Here is a 23,212-nt window from a genome sequence, read left to right as displayed (position 1 = left end):
ATATCATCTTATCTTAACAGTTAGTTGGGAGGGGACATAGACCATAATACTCGTGGCGACTCAAGGTTAGAAAAACTTAATACAGGACGGACGGGGTAGGGATTTGGGTTTAGGTTATTTCAGCTGCTTTGACGGGCGTTTGACGTTGAACGTTGAAAACGGTTTTGCGTGGCGTCGTGCTCGATTTTGGTTCGTCAGGGAGCATCTTCCGGATGGCCAGAGCTTCGGGGTACATGGTACAGAGAAACAGAGTCGGACAAGAAAAAAACTGAGAAAGAGAAGAATATAGGCATTAAACTTTGATGTCAGCCAAGCAAAGGAAGGCATAGATGGCCTGCATATATATCACATCGCGATCTCCCAAAACACCTCTTATATCCAGGAAGGGTTGTTTACCTCGGGCCACAAGGGTATCCAATAGTTGCTCTCTGGAGGCGTCATTTTCCGAGCAATACCAAACTACGTGATCGATGTCATCGTAACCGGCTCCGCACCTACATAGGTTGCTATCGACCAGCTTTATTCTGTAGAGATGTGTGTTTAGTGAATAGTGATTGGACATAAGTCTCGACATCGTGCGAATGAAGCCTCGACTTAAGTCCTCACCTCTGAACCACGCTCGCGCAGAAACTTTAGGAACTATGGAAAATAGCCACCGTCCAAGTTCATTGTGTGACCAAATCATTTGCCAATTTTGAAGAGTACTCTGACGGACTAATGGAAAAAACTCGTTATTCGAGATTTGTCTATCATAAACTTCACCTTCCTGTGCGCCCACCTTTGCTAGCGAGTCCGCCTTTTCATTGCCATAGATTAGGCAATGGGATGGGACCCATACAAAGGTAATCTTGAATGATCTTTCGACCAAATCACGCATCTGCTCTCTTATAGTTGTAAGAAAGTAAGATGCGTGCTTAACAGGTTTCATCGACCGGAGTGCCTCGATAGAACTAAGACTATCCGAGAAGATGAAATAATGGTCTACGGGCTGATTTGAAATTATCCCCAAAGCGAAATTAATTGCTGCCAGCTCAGCAACATAAACCGAACACGGTTCTTGAAGTTTTCGGAAGGTGGTTGAACTTACGTTGAAAACACTGAAGCCAGTGGGTCCGTTAATGCGAGAACCATCAGTGAAATATCTGTTATTGCAATTGACATGTTCATATTTTTCAGAAAAAATGGAAGGGATAGATATTTGTCGAAGATGATCTGGTATTCCTTGAATAGCGTGTTTCATGGACAGATCGTATTCAATTGAGGAACTGTCGTTGACGAAGTGAACTCGAGGTGGATTATAACATGGAAGACAGAGATCTGTTGATATGTAGTTGAGATAGACTCGCAGGTATCTTGAACGATGAGCCAGTTCAAGCATATTATCGAAGTTTTCTAATACAAGTGTGTTACTTGTTCCACATTTGATCAGTATTCTAAGTGAGAGCTCCCAGTAACGGTGCTTTAAAGGAGTGACTCCAGCAAGCACCTCCAGGCTCATGTTATGCGTTGAATGCATACAGCCAAGAGCAACACGCAAACAACGATATTGAATTCGTTCCAATTTGATTAGGTGGCAATCAGCTGCTGAGAGGAAGCAAAAAGAGCCATACTCTAAAACAGAGATAATAATCGCTGATTCCGATGTTTTGACATGTACGAGAAGTTCAACGAAAAACTTTTTTTTTCTCTATTGACTCAGACACTATAGATTTAACTCGATACAGGCAGTGTCTATCCCGTAAACTCCGGTGTTGATGTGAAACAAAATGTATAAATGTAAATTTTCGGATTCAGTACTTCTCCGGGGTAAGTCAACGGTTTGAATGTATCCCTGAAAGAAACAAAGAATTATATATTGAATGTATACCAACGTTAATCAGATTTTTTCATATTTCGATCTGCCCGTGTTACCAATTTTCAGATTGAAATTGTTTTTGTTTGGTGGAAAAAATATCACTATGACAGCAGTGCTAAATCAAGTTCTAAAAGGCGTTCATAAATTACGTTCTTGAAATACTCTTGACAGTTCTGGGTACCGAGGATTGTTCATAGTGTACGAAACTGGAACCATAAAAAATCACCAGTTTCATATTGATTGTTGATTAGAGTGCGTGTTGGCTCTTGTTTCGGAAGGCAGAACGATCGCGCGATTTGCCGAAATTTTGTGTTTTGCATTGCGCGGCCGGTAATAAAGTTAATTAGTTCAGTGCGTGTTGGCTCTTGTTTCGGACAGCAGAACGATCGCGCGATTTGCCGAAATTTTGTGTTTTGCAGATACAGGGGATGGACAAAATAATTAGGATAGGCAAATTTTAGGTAAAATTAGATGTATTGTTACTATCCTAGTTATCATCCGATTTAGACAATTCAGGCATGCCTGAACTAGGAAATTAAGGCAGTTTGACGGTATGTCCATGGAACCGACTATGGCCACCGGATTCCGGAGATATTCCGGGTTTCGGAGGTAAGTTCAAAACCGTAAATTTGAGGTGGATATTAGGAGAAGTTGTGGTTAAAAATTGAATAATATTAGTAACCACAAATGAAGTAGGGCTCTAGCTGATTGGAACCATATATTGAGATTTGGAATCGGACCAGAATCAAGTGAGATATGGCCATTTCTTTAAAATCGGTTCCGATCGATACTTATCAAAGGGGTCAGGCCACAACTTCATTTGAATCTCGCTTTTTGATAGATCGGCCACTATGATTTTATTCTAGAAGTGCTCCAATGTGTCCAGAATAAAAAACCAATTGAATAAACGGATCCTGGAGTCGCTGGGATGTCCCCGGGGAACCTGTGAATGGGGACATTTAAGTTTTAGCACCAAAATCAGTCATTCGACGGCTCTTTTTTCATGGTTTTCGATCAGGAAGCGAAGTATGAATAGAAAATGGTCCATTGACGGCTCTGACCGTTTCCAGGATCTACGGATTGGCCTCGGGGAACCTGTGGAAGGGGACATTTTAGTTTTACCAAAAAAACAGTCGTTCGATGGCTCTTTTTTCATGGTTTTCGATCAGGAAGCAAAGTTTGATTATAAAATGGCCAATTCACGGTTCTGACCGCTTCCAGGCTCTACGGATTGGCCCCAGGGAACCTGTGGAAGGGGACATTTTAGTTTTACTACCAAAACCAGTTATTCGACGGCTCTTTTCCATGGTTTTCGATCAGAAAGCGAAGTATGAATATAAAATGGTCCATTGATGGCTCTGACCGCTTCCAGGATCTACGGATTGGCCCCGGGGATCCTGTGGAAGGGGACATTTTAGTTTTACAAAAAAAAAACAGTCGTTCGACGGCTCTTTTTTCATGGTTTTCGATCAGGAAGCGAAGGATGAATATAAAATGGTCAATTTACGGTTCTGACCGCTTCCAGGATCTACGGATTGGCCCCGGGGAACCTGTGGAAGGGGACATTTTAGTTTTACCACCAAAACCAGTTATTCGACGGCTCTTTTTCCATGGTTTTCGATCAGAAAGCGAAGTATGAATATGAAATGGTCCATTGATGGCTCTGACCGCTTCCAGGATCTACGGATTGGCCCCGGGGAACCTGTGGAAGGGACATTTAGTTTTAGCACCAAAACCAGTCATTCAGAAGGCTCTTTTTCATGGTTTTCGATCAGGAAGCAAAGTATGAATATAAAGTGGTCCATTGACGGCTCTGATTGCTTCCAGGACCTACAGGTTGCCTCCGAGGAACCTGTTGAAGAGGACATTTAATTTTTAGCACCAAAACCAGTCATTCGACGGTTTTTTTTCATGGTTTTCGATCAGAAAGCAAAGTATGAATATAAAATGGTCCATTGTCGGCTCTGACCTCTTCCAGGACCTACGGATTGGACCCCGGGGAACCTGTTAAAGGGACATTTTAGTTTAAGCATCAAACCCAGTCATTCGAAGGCTCTTTTTCATGGATTTCGACCAGGAAGCGAAATATGAATTAAATCAAAATTAATTAAATGACCATTGACGGCTCTGACCGCTTCCAGGACCTACTGATTGCCTTCGAGGATTCTTTGAATGAGGACATTTTAGTTTTAGGACTAAACCAGTCATTCGATTTTTGATCAGGAAGCGAAGTATGAATATAAAATGGTTCATTGAAGGCTCTAACCGCTTCCAAGACCCACGGGTTGCTCCTGGAGAATCTGTGTAAGAGAACCTTTTAGTTTAAGCATCATAACCAGTCATTCGACGTCTCTGTTCTAGTGGTTTCGATTAGGAATCGAGAAATCAATATAAAAGGGACCATTGAAACTCTGACCGCTTTCTGGACCTACAGATTGGCCCAGGAAACCTGTGGAAGGGACATTTTAGTGTTAGCACCAAAACTAGTCATACAACGGTTCTGTTTTCATGGCTTTTGATCAGGAAGCGAAGTATGAAGTAGGCAGGTTCCTTGTGAGCTATTCGTAGGTCCAGAAAACGGTCAGAGCCGTCAATGGTCCATTTCTTATTCATACTCCACATTCTGATTGAAATCCATGAGAAAAGAGCCGTCCAATGATTGGTTTTTGTGCTAAAACTAAAATGTCCCTTTCCACAGTTCCCCGGGGGCAATCCGTAAGTCCTGGAAGCGGTCAGATCCATTAATGGTTCAACTTATACTCATACTTCGCTTTCTGATCAAAAATCACGAAAAAAAGCCGTCGAGATAAAGGTTTTGGTGCTGCAACTTAAATGTTCCTTTCCACTGGTTTTCCGGCGGGAATCTGTAGGTCCTGAGAGCGGCCTGAGAGTCATCAATGGTCAATTTTATATTAATGCTTTGCTTATATTAAAGAAGAGCTGTCGAATGATTGATTTTGGTGTAAAACTAAAATGTCCCCTTCCACAGGTTCCTCGGGGGCAACCAGTAGGTCCTGGAAGCGGTCAGAGCTGTCAATGGACCATTTTATCACAGACAAACAGACGTAACACTTCTCATTTCAACATCGTACACGTGTACAACGGTTGATTTGAAAAACATCTGTGCTACGCGATTGTGCCAAGAGAGGCGCAAGTGTTCAATGATTAGTGTATATGCTGCTGAATGTTTTCTGTTTTGATGACGATGATGATGATGATTGATATAGATGTATGCGTTAGGAGCAAACGTCAAATGGTAAATAATCATGGCCGGCTGTGTTTTTCGCGATTCTGATAACAGATGGCAGTAGTGTTTTCCGAAAAGCGAATGACGATAATTTTTCAAACAGTTTGTATGAAGAGTTACGTCTGATTGTCTGTGATTTTATATTCATACTTCGCTTCCTGATCGAAAACCATGAAAAAAGAGGCGTCGGACGATCGGTTTTGGTGGGAAAACGAAAATGTCCCCTCCCGCCGGTTCCTCGGGGCCCATACGTAGATCCTGGAAGCGGTCAGAGCCGTCAATGGACCATTTTATATTCATACTTTGCTTCCTGATCGAAAACCATGAAAAAAGAGCCGTCGAACGACCGGTTTTGGTGGTAAAACTAAAATGTCCCCTTCTACAGGTTCCTCGGGGGCAATCCTTGGGGCCTGGAAGCGGTCAGAGCCGTCAATGATCCATGTTATTTTCGTACTTCGTTTCCTGATCGATAAACATGAATGAAGAGCTGCCGAATGGCTGGTTTTTGTGCTAAAACTAAAATGTCCCCTTCCACAGGTTCCTCGGGGCCAATCCGTGGTTCCTGGAATCGGTCAGAACCGTCAATGGACCATTTTAAATTCATTCTTCGCTTCCTGATCGAAAACCATGAAAAAAGAGCCGTCGAACGACCGGTTTTGGTGGTAAAAATTAAATGTCCTCTTCAACAGGTTTCCTGGGCCAATCCGTAGATCCTGGAAGTGGTCAGAGCCGTCAATGGACCATTTCATATTCATACTTCGCTTCCTGATCGAAAACCATGAAAAAAGAGCCGTCGAATGACTGATTTTGGTGCTAAAACTTAAATGTCCCCATTCACAGGTTCCCCGGGGACATCCCAGCGACTCCAGGATCCGTTTATTCAATTGGTTTTTTATTCTGGACACATTGGAGCACTTCTAGAATAAAATCATAGTGGCCAATCTATCAAAAAGCGAGATTCAAATGAAGTTGTGGCCTGACCCCTTTGATAAGTATCGATCGGAACCGGTTTTAAAGAAATGGCCATATCTCACTTGATTCTGGTCCGATTCCAAATCTCAATATATGGTTCCAATCAGCAAGAGCCCTACTTCATTTGTGGTTACTAATATTATTCAACTTTTAACCACAACTTCTCCTAATATCCACCTCAAATTTACGGTTTTGAACTTACCTCCGAAAAACCCGGAATATCTCCGGAATCCGGTGGCCATAGTCGGTTCCATGGACATACCGTCAAACTGCTTTAATTTTCTAGTTCGGGCATGCCTGAATTGTCGAAATCGGATGATAACTAAGATAGTTACAACACATCTAATTTTACCCAAAATTTGCCTATCCTAATTATTTTGTCCATCCCCTGTAGTTCGCGCGGCCGAGTGAGTAAACATTTGGTGCGTGATCGGACGTGTTTCAGGTAGGATTTAGAGCATTCGTAAAATCCGAGTTTTTGGTTCTGATTATAATGTTCGGTGAATAAGTGTGCGTGTTTTGTATATAATTCGAAACATTTGTAAAATCCAGGTTACTTTGTCCTCCTTTGGACGGTTCGTAAGTAAATTGATGAATATATTTTATTATTTTTTCAGCATATACTGTTATTGACAAACACTCTATATTGTCGAATAGAGCTTATTCACCTTACCCACTAACACAAATTTTCCTTCCCGAGACATCTATGAAGGTAGTATGGGTTCCCTGCATCTTCACTAGTAGATGTTGAACTAACATTCCTTCCCTTCCTTCCGTGATTGTAAGAACGTGGCCAGGTATACAACTGTATAGGAAAAGGTACTAATCCCAAGTACCAATTTGCGACAATATACAGTAGATTGTTCAATTCTCGCTTGGCTTTTCAAAGGGACCTAAGTGTAGCATTTTTTGATTAATTAGTTGAATACTGCAATCAATAGCTTTCATATTGTTCTGTTGATTGCGCTATTCAAATTGATTCATGAAAGAAATGTTGCTTGGGTCCTTTTGAAGAGTTAAGCGGGGATTGAGCATTGTATAGCCACCCACGATTTGTACAATCACATATGCTATGCTATGCTATGCTATCTTTTTGATCATACTAAATTACTAATTTTATCATACTTACTAATACAAAATTAAAAAATACTAAATTACTAAGGATTTCTCAAAGCAATTCCTGGAGGAACCGGAATGTGAAAGAATTTCGATGTCAATTTTCAAAGGAATTTCCAGAGAATTTTCCAAAGGAATCACTAGAGTCGTATATTCTAGGAATTTATTTGCTAATTTATTGCTGGCGGAATTTCCAAGATGAGTCCCTGAAAGAAATCCTGGAGGAATTTTCGAAGGATTCTTTTAGGAATTCTTAGAGGAAAATCTGGAAGGATTTAAAAAAACATGGAGTTTGTGAAGGATTTTCGGAAGCACTCTTGAAGGAATTCCGAATGATTTTTCCAAGAGGAATTTTCAAAGGAAGTTCTAAAGGTATCCTTAAAAAAAATGCCCTTAATTAATATTAAAAAGTTTTCTCAAAGGGATTCCGAAGTGAATTTCCGAATAAATTTCTGAATAGAGTTATTGAAAGAAATTCTCTAGAAATGTTCGAAGGAATTTTAAAAAAATACTGGAGGAATTTCCAAAAAAAAAATCGATGAAATACTTTCCTTCAGAAATTTCTGAAATAATTACCATAGAAATTCGTAAAGGAATTTCCGAATGAATCTCTACAGGATTTTTTGTAGGAATATCCGGAAGCATTCCTTAAGGTGTTTTATAAAGTTTTCGTACGGAAATTTCCGAATGAATTCCTAAAAAATCCCAAAAAATTTCTGGAGCATTTTCCGACGGGCTCCAGAAGAAACTGCGGTCAAAAAAGATTCGCCATCGCACCAAATGTGTCATGTACAAGACACTGATAAGACCGGTAGTCCTCTACGGACATGAAACATGGACAATGCTCGAGGGGGACTTGCAAGCACTCGGAGTATTCGAGAGACGGGTGCTTAGGACCATCTTTGGCGGTGTGCAAGAAGACTGTGTGTGGCGGCAAAGAATGAACCACGAGCTCGCTGCTAGGCTGCTAGGTCCAAGCAAACTAGAAGTTGGTTACGCAAACGGGAGCGAAATTAGCAATCTTATATTTTGCATCAACTGTATTTCCGAACGAGTTTCTAAAGAAATTTTCAAAGGATCTACTGAAGGAATTTTCAAAGGAATTCCTTAAAACATTTCCGAGGAAATTGCTAAAAGATTTTCTGAAGGAACTCGTAAAGGAATCCCCGAATGATTTTCTGAAGAAATTTTTGTAAGAAGTTCTGAAGGAATTCCCGAAGAAATTTTCAAACTAATTTCTGGAAAGTTTCTTTGAAGAAATTAGGGTAGGATGGGGCAAGATGGGTCACCTAAGGCGAATCCTCAATGCCTCAAAATAGAAACATTTTAATGTAGCTTTTCAACGTGGATCTATAAAAATAGCTCATAATCTGTAAGCCAGGGGTACGAAATAACAAAAAAATTACTTTTTTGGAGTTAGTACAACATCGCCCACAAAGTTTCACCATAATACTAAAAATGTTTTGATTTTGGATTGCTCGACGAGATCACACGTTTTATAGAAAGTGTGTTTCGCATAAGAAACAATGCTGAAAAATAATTTACCTTGTCATACCCTACCAAAATGAAATTTTATCATCAAATCGAGTGACAATAAAGTAGAACCAAATTATTCCTCCTACAAAGTCATAATCTCCACATTAAAATGTATACGATGCACAAAACCGGCCCTGACCCATCTTACCCCGTGACCCGTCTTGCCCCGCCTACCCCAACAAAAAAATCAAAAGGAATTTTTAAAAAGCCAGATTAATTCACCTAGCGGCGATTTTGCCTTCTTCGTGCATCATAAAATGTATTGAAAAAATCACATTAGAAAGGTCAAAAAAGCACTTTAGGAGAATAGATAGCATGTTTTCTATCATTTTGCAAGTTTTTGCATTCCTCATCATTGTCATGCATTGTCATCATTTTTGAAAAAGTTTTTTTTTCGGTTTTTTTTTCCCAGGAGGGGGACCTTGGTAAAAACCCAGATTAATCCACCTAGCAGTGATGATGCCTTTCTCGTGCATTATAAAATATATTGAAAAAATCACATTAGAAAGGTCAAAAAAGCTCTTTGGGGGAATAGATCACATTTTTTCGATCATTTTTAATATTTTTGCCTTGCCACCATTCAAAAAAAATGTTCTTTGAATTTTCAAGGGGGACCTTTGGGGAAAAAACAATGTTTTTTCAATAATTCCGAAAAGCAATGATCGGGCCCATTTCCAATAGCAAACAATTCCCCGTCGAATGCAACTTGTTGCGAGTAAATCGGATAATTCTAAGTTCTAAAAAGTGTGCCTACAAAATTTACACATACACAAAAAAAACAGACGTCACCTCAGTTTGTCGAGCTGAGTCGATCGGTATGTAACACTATGAGTCTCCGAGCTTCTATCAAGTTTTTTTAGCAATCATATAGCCTTTTCGGTACAACTTTGTTGTACGAGAAAGGAAAAATGCATATGTTACAAATATGCGATCGTGCGGTAGTACAATGATTAGCGATAGTAAATACAATGATTAGCGCAACGGCGCGTTTTGAAAATACATATGGATTAAAATTCGATATGTTTCCAACTTTCCTGATTCCCACGTAGTGTTTTTTCACCAATGTAATATTAAAGTTCAATAATACTACATAGTTGTATGTCATACATTGATTTTGCATCCCTTTGTGTAATAATTGTACAAGTACATTTGTGAAAATGAAACCAACAATTCACATAAATATAAATGAAAAATAAAGCCGCATAATATGGAAATAAGGAGGTGTATGAAAACGAACGTTAAGTTCAAATCACCCATATGCCCAAACTACACCATCATTCCACCATAACCAACCAAACCACCCAAACCAAAAAGCAGTTAGCCTTAATGACACGCCTCTTCTTTCCTTCCAAAGCATGAAACAAAATGGCAGCAAACGTAACGAGCGCACGAGAAAGCATGTACGTAGGTATGCGATTTTTATTTCCAACGACGAAACTTTTACAGCTGTGTTGAGGCGAGCGGATGAAGTCGTCGGCTTCGGGTCTCTAGCGCGTGTGTGTTCGTCCATTAGTTTTCGTGTTCCACATTTGAAGCTTTGGAAAACTTTGCTTGAGAGGTTAGCATCATCAATAAAGCACGAAAGAAGCAACACAAACATTCATGCTGTCAGTTATATACACGGTGCGAAATTTATTCACCGCATGCAGAAATGCTACACCCTTAATTTGTTTTACTCAATATTGTGCGGTTACTTGCTAAGTTTTTTTTAAACTTTATTAAGTGTTATTTTAATCTCCAGATTATGTTCAACACCGTACTTGCTAAATGGACACGGTCGGTTAAAGTAGCTGTTCCTTAAATAGTTCGTTAAAGTAGTCGCTAGATTATTCGCTGTTGGTTTGAGCGAGACAGAGTATATGTCAAAAAAAAAAATTAACCAGCAATCTGCGGTGTATTGTTCGAAATGAACGTTTATCAGCAATGGACTTTCTGCTGTACTATAGATCTCGCATAATTTATCAAAAGGACCTAAGTAACATTTTTTTCATGAATTAATTTGAGTACTGCAATCAACAGAACAACATGAAAGCTATTGCGATTCTTTTCTAAAATTAGCATACTGGCTCACCAGTTACGCGCCGGGTCCCATGCGCCGAGTTGTGCGCCATGCAAAAAGTAAATAAACCAATGTCAAATAGATGTGAGTTTTCGGTATGCTTTTCCACATTCGCTTGTAAGGTATGTAGCATATTGTCGTCCCTTTACGAAAAGATATTTTTAAGTGAAATTGTTCGAGGTTTAGTAGTTTTTTGCTTTTCTTTCGCCTGTGTTGCGTTCGGGATATTGTTTAAGTGGATATTAGTAGTGCAATTATGTTTAATTTGTGATGTAATATTCTACACTTAAATTGAGTAAAGTACCATAATATGACACAATACCTTAGCGGCGCACAACTAAGCGAGGCAGAGGTGAATGAGCAAAATGCTATAATATCTCGAGAATCACAATATTGATTGCAGTATTCAAATTAATTCATGAAAAAAATGTTACTTACGTCCTTTTGAAAAGTTAAGCGAGAATTCATGAAAAAATTTACTTGGGTCCTTTTGAAAAGTTATGTGGGAAATGTAATAAAATGCGTAAAGCCAAAATAGAACTTTTGGGAACTTGCAAGTGTTCTGATTGTTTAAGTTGACTTTTGTAAATTTATTGGTCAACGTTTAAGAAGTGCAGTTAAAAGAAAAGTGCATACTTAGTTTATTCAAATTTGATTCAGACTATCTTTTGAAAAGGGTCAAACTTGTTTTTACTGATTTTTCAAATGGATATAATCGAAAAACGACCCTTCCTACAAAAAAGTGTTGTATGGGTGACTATCGCAAAATCAGTCAAACTTTCTAATAAAACTTTTGAAAAACTCAAAATTGAACCCTACACTAAAAAAATCGATTTAAAAATTAAAAGTCGATTTGCAAAACGCCCTTTTCGATTTGGACGAAATTTTGTCTCAAGATAGGTGATTATGTTCCCTACCAACCGTCCATACATCGCAAGCTGGGCACTTTGAAGGGAAAAAAATTTCTAACAAAACTTTTTCTTGACGGAATTGATTTTTCAGTGTCTTTAAGGGTGGATTTAACATATGTATGCATAATAAACTCATATTAAGTATTCCTGTACAGTCAGGCAGAGTACAATGTTTTGGTCGTAACTGGTCGCAACTAAAGAAGCTAATAATGGAATATAATATTTTTTGAAGGTATAAACCCTTCTTAATATTACTCTTAATTTAAAAACAAACTATATTTAGTGACTAAATTAGACAATGTATCATAAAAATAGATTTGCTTGGGGTTCTATAACGATGGCTTTCATTGGTTTAATTTCAGATGAAAATACACTGAAAATAATTCCGACAAGAAAAAGTTTTTGTTAAAAAACTTTTTTTCCTTAAGAGTGCCCAGCTTGCGATGTATGGACGGTTGGTAGGGAACATAATCACCTATCTTGAGACAAAATTTCATCTAAATAAAAAAGGGCGTTTTTTCGCAAATCGACTTTAAAATTTTTAAACTGATTTTTTTCAGTGTAGGGCTCAATTTGGATTGTTTCCGATATTTTCACTAGAAAGTTTGACTGATTTTGCGATGGTCACCCATACAACACTTTTTTGTGGGATGCGTCGTTTTCTATTATATCCATTTGAAAATATTAGCAAAACAAATTTCAGCTCTTTTCAAAGGATAGTCTAGATTAAATTTGGAAAAACATTTTGTTTTCATTTCGGATCATCTGGTGATTTTTCATTTCTCATTTTTCATTTCTTACTTCTTACTTTTCACTCCTCACTCCGCACTTCTCACGTCTCACTTTTCACTTCTCATCGGCCCATAGGGGAAAGAAATGGCAGAAATGACGCTTAACTTTTAAAAGAACATATGTCACCTTTTATTCATGAATTAATTTGTGTACTGCAATCAAAAGCTATCATATTGGTCTGTTGATCGCAATATTAAAATTCATTCATGAAAATATGTTTCTTAGGTCATTTTGAAAAAATAAACGAGAATTTTCAGTGTATACATGAAATCTTAAAATAGGTACTTTTAACTCATTAATGGGTTTCTATGTTTCTTTGTGAAGTTTTTCTTCCGTGTAAGCTGTGTATTCTATGCTGTCAGTGTGCCGGTTTCGAATAAATTGTGTCTTGGGAGAACATAACCTAGAAAATCGATAGCTTATTTGTTACGAAATAAGGATGTCTCATAACTCTTTGAATATTTACTATTTTTTGAGAAGTGCCATCATTATGAAACTCAATAGTGAACAAGAAGAAAACATTCCCCATCGAATGCAACTTGTTGTAGCAAAATCGATTCAGGTTTAGTACTAGAAAAATTGGCTAATGTTTCAATGTGCACACACATACGCACACACACACACACGGACAGACATTTGCTCAGTTTGTCGAGCTGAATCGAATGGTATATAATACTATGGGTCTACAAGCGCTCTATAAAAAGTACGTTTTGGGAGTGAAATGAAAGCCTTTCTGGTACAACTTTGTTGTACGAGAAAGGCAAAAATAGTTCATAATCTGTAAGCCAGGGGTACGAAATAACAAAAAAATTACTTTTTTGCAGTTAGTACAACATCGCCCACATTACTTATAAAACTTTCACCATAATACTAAAAATGTTTTGATTTTGGATTGCTCGACGAGATCACACGTTTTATAGAAAGTGTGTTTCGCATAAGAAACAATGCTGAAAAATAATTTACCTGGTCATACTCTACCAAAATGAAATTTTATCATCAAATCGAGTGACAATAAAGTAGAACCAAATTATTCCTCCTACAAAGTCATAATCTCCACCAGGCTTGTAAAATGTCATCTGCATGTCATTTGACTAATTTGTTCATAACTTTCTTCAGAAGCCAAATTTATTTCATAATTTCAGATGTACTCATAACGCTTGAGTAGGGCTATATTTTTGTCCAAGGGTACATTGCCCTAAATATAACATATGAGGCTGGATAGTGAAAACTCTTCAAAATGTCACGTGTCATTTGACATAATGTCATTTGAATGACATTTTGCATCCCACGCCTCAGATTACATATTTACAGCAATGTCTTATTAGACAAAGTTTTAGGCACATTTAAGCGCTATAAGTTCGTTATACCTCAGGAGTGATGGCAACCTTCAGAAAAAAGTTCTGGGAAAATTATACAAACGAGTGCAAATGACATTTTACAAGACTGATCTCCACATTAAAATGTATACGATGCTCAAAACCGGCCCTGACCCATATTACCCCGTGACCCATCTTGCCCCGCCTACTCCAACAAAAAAATCAAAAGGAATTTTTAAAAAGCCAGATTAATTCACCTAGCGGCGATTTTGCCTTTTTCGTGCATCATAAAATGTATTGAAAAAATCACATTAGAAAGGTCAAAAAAGCACTTTAGGAGAATAGATAGCATGTTTTCTATCATTTTGCAAGTTTTTGCATTACTAATCATTGTCATGCATTGTCATCATTTTTGAAAAACTTTTTTTTTCGATTTTGATATTTTTTTCCCCAAGATGGGGACCTTGGTAAAAACCAATGATTTTTCAATAAATCCGAAGTGCAATATCCGATCGGGCCACTTTTCAATAGCAAACAGTGGGACCGCTTTCCCCGTCGGATGCAACATGTTGCGAGTAAATCGGGTAATGATAAGTTCCAAAAAGTGTGTATACAATTTTTTTTTCACATACACACATACATACATCACCTCGGTTCCATCATCACATCCCTAGCGAAATTTTTGATGGAAACCTGGAGGAATTTTTGACGGAATATTCACTATATGGCACGTTTGTTTTTACCTGGAAATTAATGTAAAGCACTTGAAAAAGCCTGAAAAAATCAGACACTTTTGTTTTTACAGATGAGTAGACACCCTGTCACATAACATTTAGGCATCTTTGCCAAGGAATGTGGTCCTTCAATGATTTTGAAATGCTAGCGAATCTAGCGGTGGTAGTCAAACTTTACCTAACAATTCGCAAAAGACAGAACAGCAACGCATGCTTGGATATACGAGAGTGCCGTTCGTCGATTGTTGATACACAAAGAGTCTACTTTGAAACTTACAAGATATGATAAAGATATTTTAGTTACTAGATAAAGATTGTTGGTGTCGTCGCTGTCAGGAACATCTTTTGCTGGCGAGGATAGGGGAGCTAAATGTCAAAGAAGGAAAATCCATACGATTTGACAGGTATGTACCACACATGTTTCGGACAGCAGAACAAAGGGAACCGAAGCGACAATCTTTATCTATTAACTAAAATATATTTTGGCAATACGAACATACGGGGCATTATGAGCCACCCTCAATTTCAGCTTATTGACAAGTTTTATAATTATATGGTCGGGGTACAGCCAAAGCACACCAAGCGCCAACATAAAATTACCGATTTTTCTGCTTAAACCTTCGTTTATCAGATTTAATTGATCGCAAATCGTATTGGACATCCCTCAACCCTATAACTGAGGGTATTTCCGTTATCCTTGAACGAATAAAATATCACAAGTCAGTCCGCTTGGTGCGGTTTGGCTGAACCCCGACCATATGATCTTATATGATCTTTAAGAGAATGCGCCACATATGCCTCAACATGAAAACTGCATTGAAATTCAATTCAAACATAAAAATACACTTGAAAATGTAAATTTTCGCTGCATAGGCAGAATTATTATAAGATTAATGATTAAAATACAGGTCAAAATACATCTCAATCAAAAGATCTATTATAATTAAATATTGTGCACACATGTTTGTACTGATACAAATCTGAATTTTTCATAATTTTTTTTTTCAAAACCGCCCTCTATGGGGCAATATGGGCATAGCTGCACAGAGGAAGATTTTAGGCCTTAATATGCGAAAAATCTCAAATTTCAGTTGCTGAGTACAAGAATATTATCATCTATTGTCGATTTTGATTTTAAACCTGGGTCAGTGCCAACCCGAACCCTGAATAAAAAACCCAATGTAAATCACCGAGTGGTGATACTGCCTTTCTCGCATTTAGCCAAGACACCAACCTTATATGCCGCTTATATAGTTAGATTCCATTTTCTTAATAACTTTTAAACGCAATGGTCGAACGTTATCCAATACAATAGTGATCAACCAGGCTTTGTCCCCTGTCGAATGCAACTTGTTGCGAGAAAATCGGTTTAGAATTACTATATGAAAAAGTGGCTAATGTTTTTCGGGTTTCGTGTGCACACACACACACATACACACGGACAGACAGACATTTGTTCAGCTCGACGAGCTGAGTCGATTGGTATATAACATCATTGGTCTCCGAGACTTCTATAAAAAGTTGGATTTTGGAGTGAAATGATAGCCTTTCGGTACAACTTTGTTGTACGAGAAAGGCAAAAACATTTTCAGTTCCATCTGTCATTGGATATGTTGGTGTGCGAAGCATGGTGTTTGTTTTGATTACGAACATATGATCCAGGACATCCAGAACTGGCCAAGAAACCGTATAGAATTCATGTGAAGGAGATTTTCTATTCTACAAAAAATCATCTAATAAATCATATTGAAACTTCAATTACTATTTCTGCAAAAAAAAAATCCGGAAGACACTCAGAAGCATGTAATAAAAATTCTCCAGGATTTTTTATTTTTATTTTTTTTCGCTACCCCTCCTGATAAAGGTAGCCTCACACCTCGGAAAAATTTTCCGCCGGATTTTGAGCCCCGTGCATTTTCAATTTTCAAGAAACTCCCGGAGGAATTGCTCAATTCCTGAAGAAAACTTCGAGTAAGTTAATGTATTACAGAAGGATTTCCTGGAGAATTTTTGTAGGAATTTCCAAATTAATTCCTGGAGCAACTTCCAGAGAAAATCGTGGAAGAATTACTCTCATATATAAGAAAACGTGAGAGTAAATCGTCGATTTACAGTTTTTTTCAAAACTAAAGCGAAATACAACCAAATGAACCATCGACCGGATATAATTATGTCTTCGCTATTGGATGATGTAGTTTTGAAACAAAAATACTTCCCCCATCCAGCTGGAGACTGCTTTTTCTCCTCGGTGGGTGGTTTTATTACTGGGGGATGGTACGAGCACGTGGCTGTCTTTCTCGTCAATGACTGGATGACGGTAATTTGAACCTTATGGGTGAAACAAGTAAACAAGTCGATTTGGAACCGCTTTTGACGGTTCGATTGGAAACAAGATGGCGTCTTTGCCGATCTCTTATTCTAGTATTTCTAGTTCCAACCTGAGCGAATAAAAAAACGTTTTGACAGCACTTAGGTTGGAACTGGTCCCAACCTAGGTTGGAACTTTTTAGGGTCTGTCTCATTTGGAGAATTAAACTTAAAAGTGACAGTTTGATAATTATAGAAATACTAGAATAAGAGATCGGCAAAGACGCCATCTTGTTTCCAATCGAACCGTCAAAAGCGGTTCCAAATCGACTTGTTTACTTGTTTCACCCATAAGAGTCAACCAAAAGTTCAAGTGATGCCAGTATTATTTCCACGATATCACACCTTTTCATACGTTGCCATTTCGACAGTTTTTCACTCCGCCGGTATCTGGTTATAGAGTAGCTAGTGCTACCCAGCTATTCCAATAAGGTCTGTCTCATTTGGAGAATTAAACTTAAAAGTGACAGTTCGAAAATTAAAAAATCACCCCGTTATAAGAATAGCTGGTGCTACCCAGCAATTCCAATAGGACATCGATGGAAAATGATTCGATATCTGTCAAAAGTAATCTTGCCCTGCGAGCAGGGTTATTCGCGATGTGCTTCAGTAAAGGTGTGGGCCAAAGTCCTCTATGTCTGTAGTAGTAGTCGTAAAAATAACGTAAACATTGCCACCACAGTGGGTGGGCGGAATGAAACGTCACGTCTGTTACAAAAATTGTACTGAGTATGCGAGACGTAACGTCACATTCGGCCATCTTCGGCAACCCAGCTGAGAGTTTCTTTCCTGTAGTAAAGCACATCGGGATAAATTACAACACTGCATTACTGCGATCGGAACAGGAAAAATGACCACTGATCAATGTGTTTGTGCAAATGGTGAAGAGTGGCAAATCGGTTTGGCCTTCGTTGTGCTGTTTATCAATCTAATTTTGTATAGAATACTCCAAACTGTTGTAGAAATATCATATTCATCCATATTACAACACTTTTCTCTCCCAGAAAAACATTTAGGATGGGTGGCCCATACTGCCCCTAATGGTGGCTCATATTGCCCCGTATAGTCGGGAACACACATTCAAATCAATACATCTTCAAAAGTGCATTCCAACAATTTCCAAACATATTTTTTATCACTCATCGACGTAATATGAAAGGTAATACTCCCTAGCATAAGTCAACTACATTTGAATGATGATTTTTATTTTGAGCTTTTCAGCGTTTTTTGGAACGATTTCCTTAGGTGGCCCATATTGCCCCGATCACCCCTATGCAATTTGTATAACCCGGGGAAATATTATTGAAGTATGTTTTCTTCACATCTATGATGTGATGAATTTCATTAATCATGGTGCTTCAACATGAGCTGCGGGGATCCCTGCATGGTCAGTTAGATAACGGTTGCAGGTTTAATATGGCTCATATGTGGACTTAGCGACTTAAGACTGCTTAAGATAAGTTGTTTAAGATGGTCCTCTAGTTCTTAAACACTCAACCGCTATCTATCCTCTGAATTTGCAACCTTTACCTTGCTTGACTCTCGGCCATGTTTTGAAAGTATTTAAACTTTGTTTTAACACTTTTTGCTTTGTTTTTTATGAGCTAAAAGTAATCGTAAACGATAGGTAGGGTGAAGCAGTTCCAGTATTTCAACGTGATAGAATGGTAATTTGGCGTTTCAACTTCATAATCCAGTTTTTTTTGAGAAATTGAGGTTCATCAAGCTACCAGTTTCATAGTTACCTGTTTTTTCTCCTTTATGCTAGGCCCGAAATCAACTAAAGTCTGTTTATCTAAAACGCAGTTTATACTTTATTGCCATTTTTAATATATTGTTTGCTTTATTTCAGGTACTGTATGATTTGAGTAATTCATCCATTGAACCGTTCTATACAAGCACCTATTTCAACTGTCTGGACCATCCTAACTTTACACAAGAAACAGCAAACAATATAAAAAATGGAAAAAGTATTGATGCGAACCATCGTTTAACTGAGAGCAAGAACACTTTTGTGAGGCCAAATACCGCCGCCTTACCAGGAAGCGTGATAACCATGGCAGAGCCATTTTCAGCCTCGACAGCATTTACCAACAATAACAACAACGATGGCTGGGGCGACGATTGGGGTGATTGGGGAGACACCACCAATGCGTTCACACCGCAAAAGGCTGCACCTCCGCAACAGCATATACAGCAAACTGTTCCACCAAAATCGAACATGAACACCACCCAGTACTTCCAAACCCAGCAACAGCAGCAGTATCGGCCACAACAGATGCATTTGGATCAAAACAATAGGAATTTCATGCCTAATCAAGTTCCAACTACTGCTAATCAACAGCAGATGTACGCTAACTATACGACCCCACTTGCTCCAATTCAGCAGCAGCAGCAACACTTTCAACCGACTTATCAACAGCATCCCTATCCTCCACAACAGCCACAGTATACGCAGCCGCTGGCACCAACTAACTTTTTCACCCAGCCTACACAAAGACCACCATCACACCCCCCAGCATCGGTAACGCCAAACTTTCCCCAAAATTCAGTTTCGCCGTTCGATCAAACCATTTCTGATAGTTTTAACTCCAGTGCCAATGATAATTGGAACTGGAACCTTTCGGACAATAAGCCATCTGCTAGTCCAAAACCACAACACGTTGAGGCGAAGCCGCCGATAAATGCAGTACAGGACATGTATCATCAACAACCAAGTTATGTGCAGCAAAACACTGTTCCTCAAAATACTTTCAGTTTACCTGGTGCTGGAAACAATACTCAACTGCCTCAGGCCAAAGTGCAGCCAGCGCAGCTAACACGCCTTAAAAATGAAACTCTATCGCCGCAGTGGTCTATAGAAAGTCAAGTCTCGCAAACTTCTAGTGATCGTTCCATAGAGAGCGGTGAAATCGGTGAAAGCAGAAGTTCCAACACAGGTCCGTCAGATGATGGTTCATCCGGGAGAAATCAAGTTGAAAATTATGAAAATATTGGAGGATACGAACAGCAATACCCGGATCTGGCTGCGGATAAGTTAGATATGGCATTAAACTCATTGAGTATCAAACAAGAGCCCCGAGTGGAAGTTGAAGACAAAGGTTCCAACAACTACAGAGAATCTTCGTTTCCCCCGCCACCACCTTCAATCGCAAGTATTCAGCAAACTGATAATGGAGCCATTCCTCCAAAATCGTCATCGAAAACACCGCCTTTGCCACCTCCTCCTACAGAGGTTGAACAGAAAGCAAATGCTGAGAACCAACTCCTTCCTCCTGGTCCACCACCCACACAAGGGCCTCTACCAATCCAAGGACCTCCCAAAGCAGCACTTAATCCTTTCAAGCGTACTACACAGCGTGCCCATATTGCAACTCCTGGTTTGGGAGTTACCCAACCACCAGCGCCAATCGCGCCAGTTTTCTACCAACCGCCAGAAATCACTAATGTTGAGACTTTCTCGCCTGAAAACCAAGAGATACCAGATGCTCGTATAGAGAACGCCGAAAACCTTGAAGTTGCTCCTAGTAACGACCGTAACCAGTATCTCCAAACTGGGCATTTATCAGAAGATGGCTACACAGCTTCGCATCGCCCAGTATCGCACGATCAGCAACAGGGCGAAGATAGTCTTCCACCCCCAGGGTTGTCGCGATATGTACCCGGTCAACAACAGTCTGAAAACAATCAACAAATAACCACTCATTCCTATCTTGAACCACCTCCTGGTTTGGACCGAATGATTCCAGGAACCGACTTAGAAAATGCAACCGATCTCAACATGGAACGCCAAGCGGACGGTGAAGTTTCGGATTCGGCTTCGAATCCCAACCCGCGACCAGCGTATTCATCCGCAGCAACCATTCAAGCGGATCATCATCAACATCGTGAGGAGGAAATCAGTGATCGGAATTTATATTTGGTTCCAGGAGAAAGTGATACACACCACAACCAGCAGCGCGTAATACCCGGAGTCGAGGATGATCGACCTCCACAAAGTACCAGCGCTAGCAGCTATTCGGCACAGCATCTCATAGATATTCCCATCAACGAGCAACAACGAGAGTTAATTATGGACGGCGAAAACCCGCACGACCCACCTACACAACCGATTCACGTGGAGTTGAGTCGTGAAGAACCTATCGAAGGTGGTAACACCGATGATGACAACCCAGTTGTCGCTAGTACTTCTGGAGCGGGCCCTGTTAGTAACGTAGACGCCGAATCTAATCTTATCGTGGAAACAACTCGAAAGGATCCATCCAACACCTCCACAGCAGATGAAAGTGATAAGGAACGATCGATGTTCTATGGTAAAGGTAAATCTTCTCGGCGAGACGAAGATCCATTACGTCGTTCGAACAAAAGCAAGAGCTCACGAGATCGGTACGATACGGAGGACTCGGACTACAGCGATCGGGACCGACGGAGGAGGGAGCGTGAGGGGAGCGCCAACGTAGAGCAACGTGATCGAAGACGGGGCGATCGGGAAAAAGAAAGGGACCGACGAAAGGATGGCGGCAAGGATCGTGATCGAGAACGAGATCGTGACTACGATTACCGGGACAAGGAGAAAAACAGGTACAAGCGTTGGCGATTCAGGAAAGTTGATTTTATAATTTACGTTTTGTAATCAATCGTTTTTGCAGATACGACCGCGAACGGGATCGCTACGGTCGAGGCAGCAAATATGATCGAGACAGTCGTTACGAAACCGATGGATCCAAATACGAAACCGAACGATCGACACGATACGACAAGGAAGGCGATACCGGCAAGCGATATATGTCCCGTGAAGAGTATTATCGAAAACGCGAGGAACGGGAACGCGGAGGCGTAGATGATCGTCGCTATCGAAAAGAGAAGGAACGCGATAGAGGTGATCGCTATCGAGATGATAGGAGAAAAGGTAAGAATTTATTTCATTTTTGTCCTAGATGCATACTTATTTATAAATGTCAACTACATTTTCATCAGATGATCGTTATCGCGAAGGACCGGGCGATAAACGACGGGATCGTCACGATCGACGCTACGAGTACGAGGATTACCGAGGGGGAAGTCGTAATGGCACCGAGCGAGACCGGGAACGCGATCGTGCTCGTGAGAGTCGTGAACGTGACGACCGCAAGGATCGAAAGTATCCACCGTCTAACTACGGTGCTCAATATGGCGCTACATCGGGGTATTATGATCCCTACAGTTACTACACTCAGCATCAGCAGTACTACGAACAGCTGCGACGTACCAACCCCCAGGCGTATGCCGAATGGTATCGCACTTACTACAGTCAAATGCAGACGGCCCAGATGCAGCGTGACTTGCTGACTAGTGATGGTCGCGAGTCGGTACATTCCGGGCGCAGCTCTGCCAACGATAAAGAACGGCAAGTACCAAGATTTGTTATAAAATGGCATTTTAGGTGTTGTCTCATTTCTAGCGTGTGTGATATTATTTAAAAGTGTGGGTGTGTGAGTGCTTTAACTCGGTTGGTTTATTATTTTCTAAGAAATATCGTGACAAACTGACGCATCATGTGCGTGAACACCATGAGTGATGATTTATTGTTATGTGTTTGAAGACAGCTGACTGTTTTTATTTTCATATATTTTTCTGTGAAGGCACCAACACTCTTTCCGATTAAACTTGTCAGATCCTTTAACAAAAAAAAACTACTCACGCACAAATCATTTAACTGACAAAAGCTTATACATCTTTAATTATAACGGAAAACTTCAATCATTGCGCCAATTTCGATTCCACCATTTGATCTCATTCACTCATTACTATCCCGTTTCACGCATTTTTCCTTAGAATGGCCTTATTGTGCCCTTTTCTATTGCTTTATGGACAAGGTTAAAAAAGCATCAGAGGTGGTCGACGCAATGCCGTTGTTGTTTCGAAGCAAGCCGGGGCATACATAAAAAGAAAATACTCGTTGCTTGCTTAAGCGGATCACTAGAAATATATTCTTGAAATTAGAAGAATTCGTAATCCTTACATAAATATTCGCAGCCAAACTTAACTAAAACATTGTGTGCTATTATTATCAGAAATCCGAATCATTTGGGTTTAAATTTGAGTTGATTTAAAACAACGGGTATAAAGTTAACGATAAACATTAGTTTCGGTCAAATTTATGACCAGTGACCAGTGCGAAAATAGTACCTAATGTTTTATAATGTTTAAATATTAATCATCAACATTGATGAATTCCAAACACGAAGGCAATACTGGATGCGGAAGAAATGCCACTACCTACCTGTCATGGAGGACACCGTTGTCTTCCTTTGCGAAGCCTAAAATC

At 39.6% G+C, this 23,212-nt stretch overlaps 1 protein-coding gene across 3 annotated transcripts in view; it reads left to right on the top strand.

Moving 5' to 3' along the window:
• The window catches only part of LOC134224455 (protein transport protein Sec16A), a 66,943-nt gene that overhangs the window by 11,761 nt on the left and 31,970 nt on the right, over positions 1-23,212 (top strand). For all 3 annotated transcript variants that reach the window (XM_062703810.1, XM_062703807.1, XM_062703809.1), the window contains exons 2-4: positions 18,758-21,486; positions 21,555-21,814; positions 21,883-22,291. In XM_062703810.1, coding sequence (XP_062559794.1) covers positions 18,962-21,486; positions 21,555-21,814; positions 21,883-22,291 — 3,194 coding nt within the window. In that variant the 5' untranslated portion in view covers positions 18,758-18,961. The remainder of the gene's footprint in view (positions 1-18,757; positions 21,487-21,554; positions 21,815-21,882; positions 22,292-23,212) is intronic.

This window comes from Armigeres subalbatus, chromosome 3 (genome assembly GCF_024139115.2).
Source record: "Armigeres subalbatus isolate Guangzhou_Male chromosome 3, GZ_Asu_2, whole genome shotgun sequence".
Lineage (NCBI taxonomy): Eukaryota > Metazoa > Arthropoda > Insecta > Diptera > Culicidae > Armigeres > Armigeres subalbatus.
Note: the sequence above shows the minus strand (reverse complement) of the source record. Positions and strands in the feature narration are given on the sequence as shown.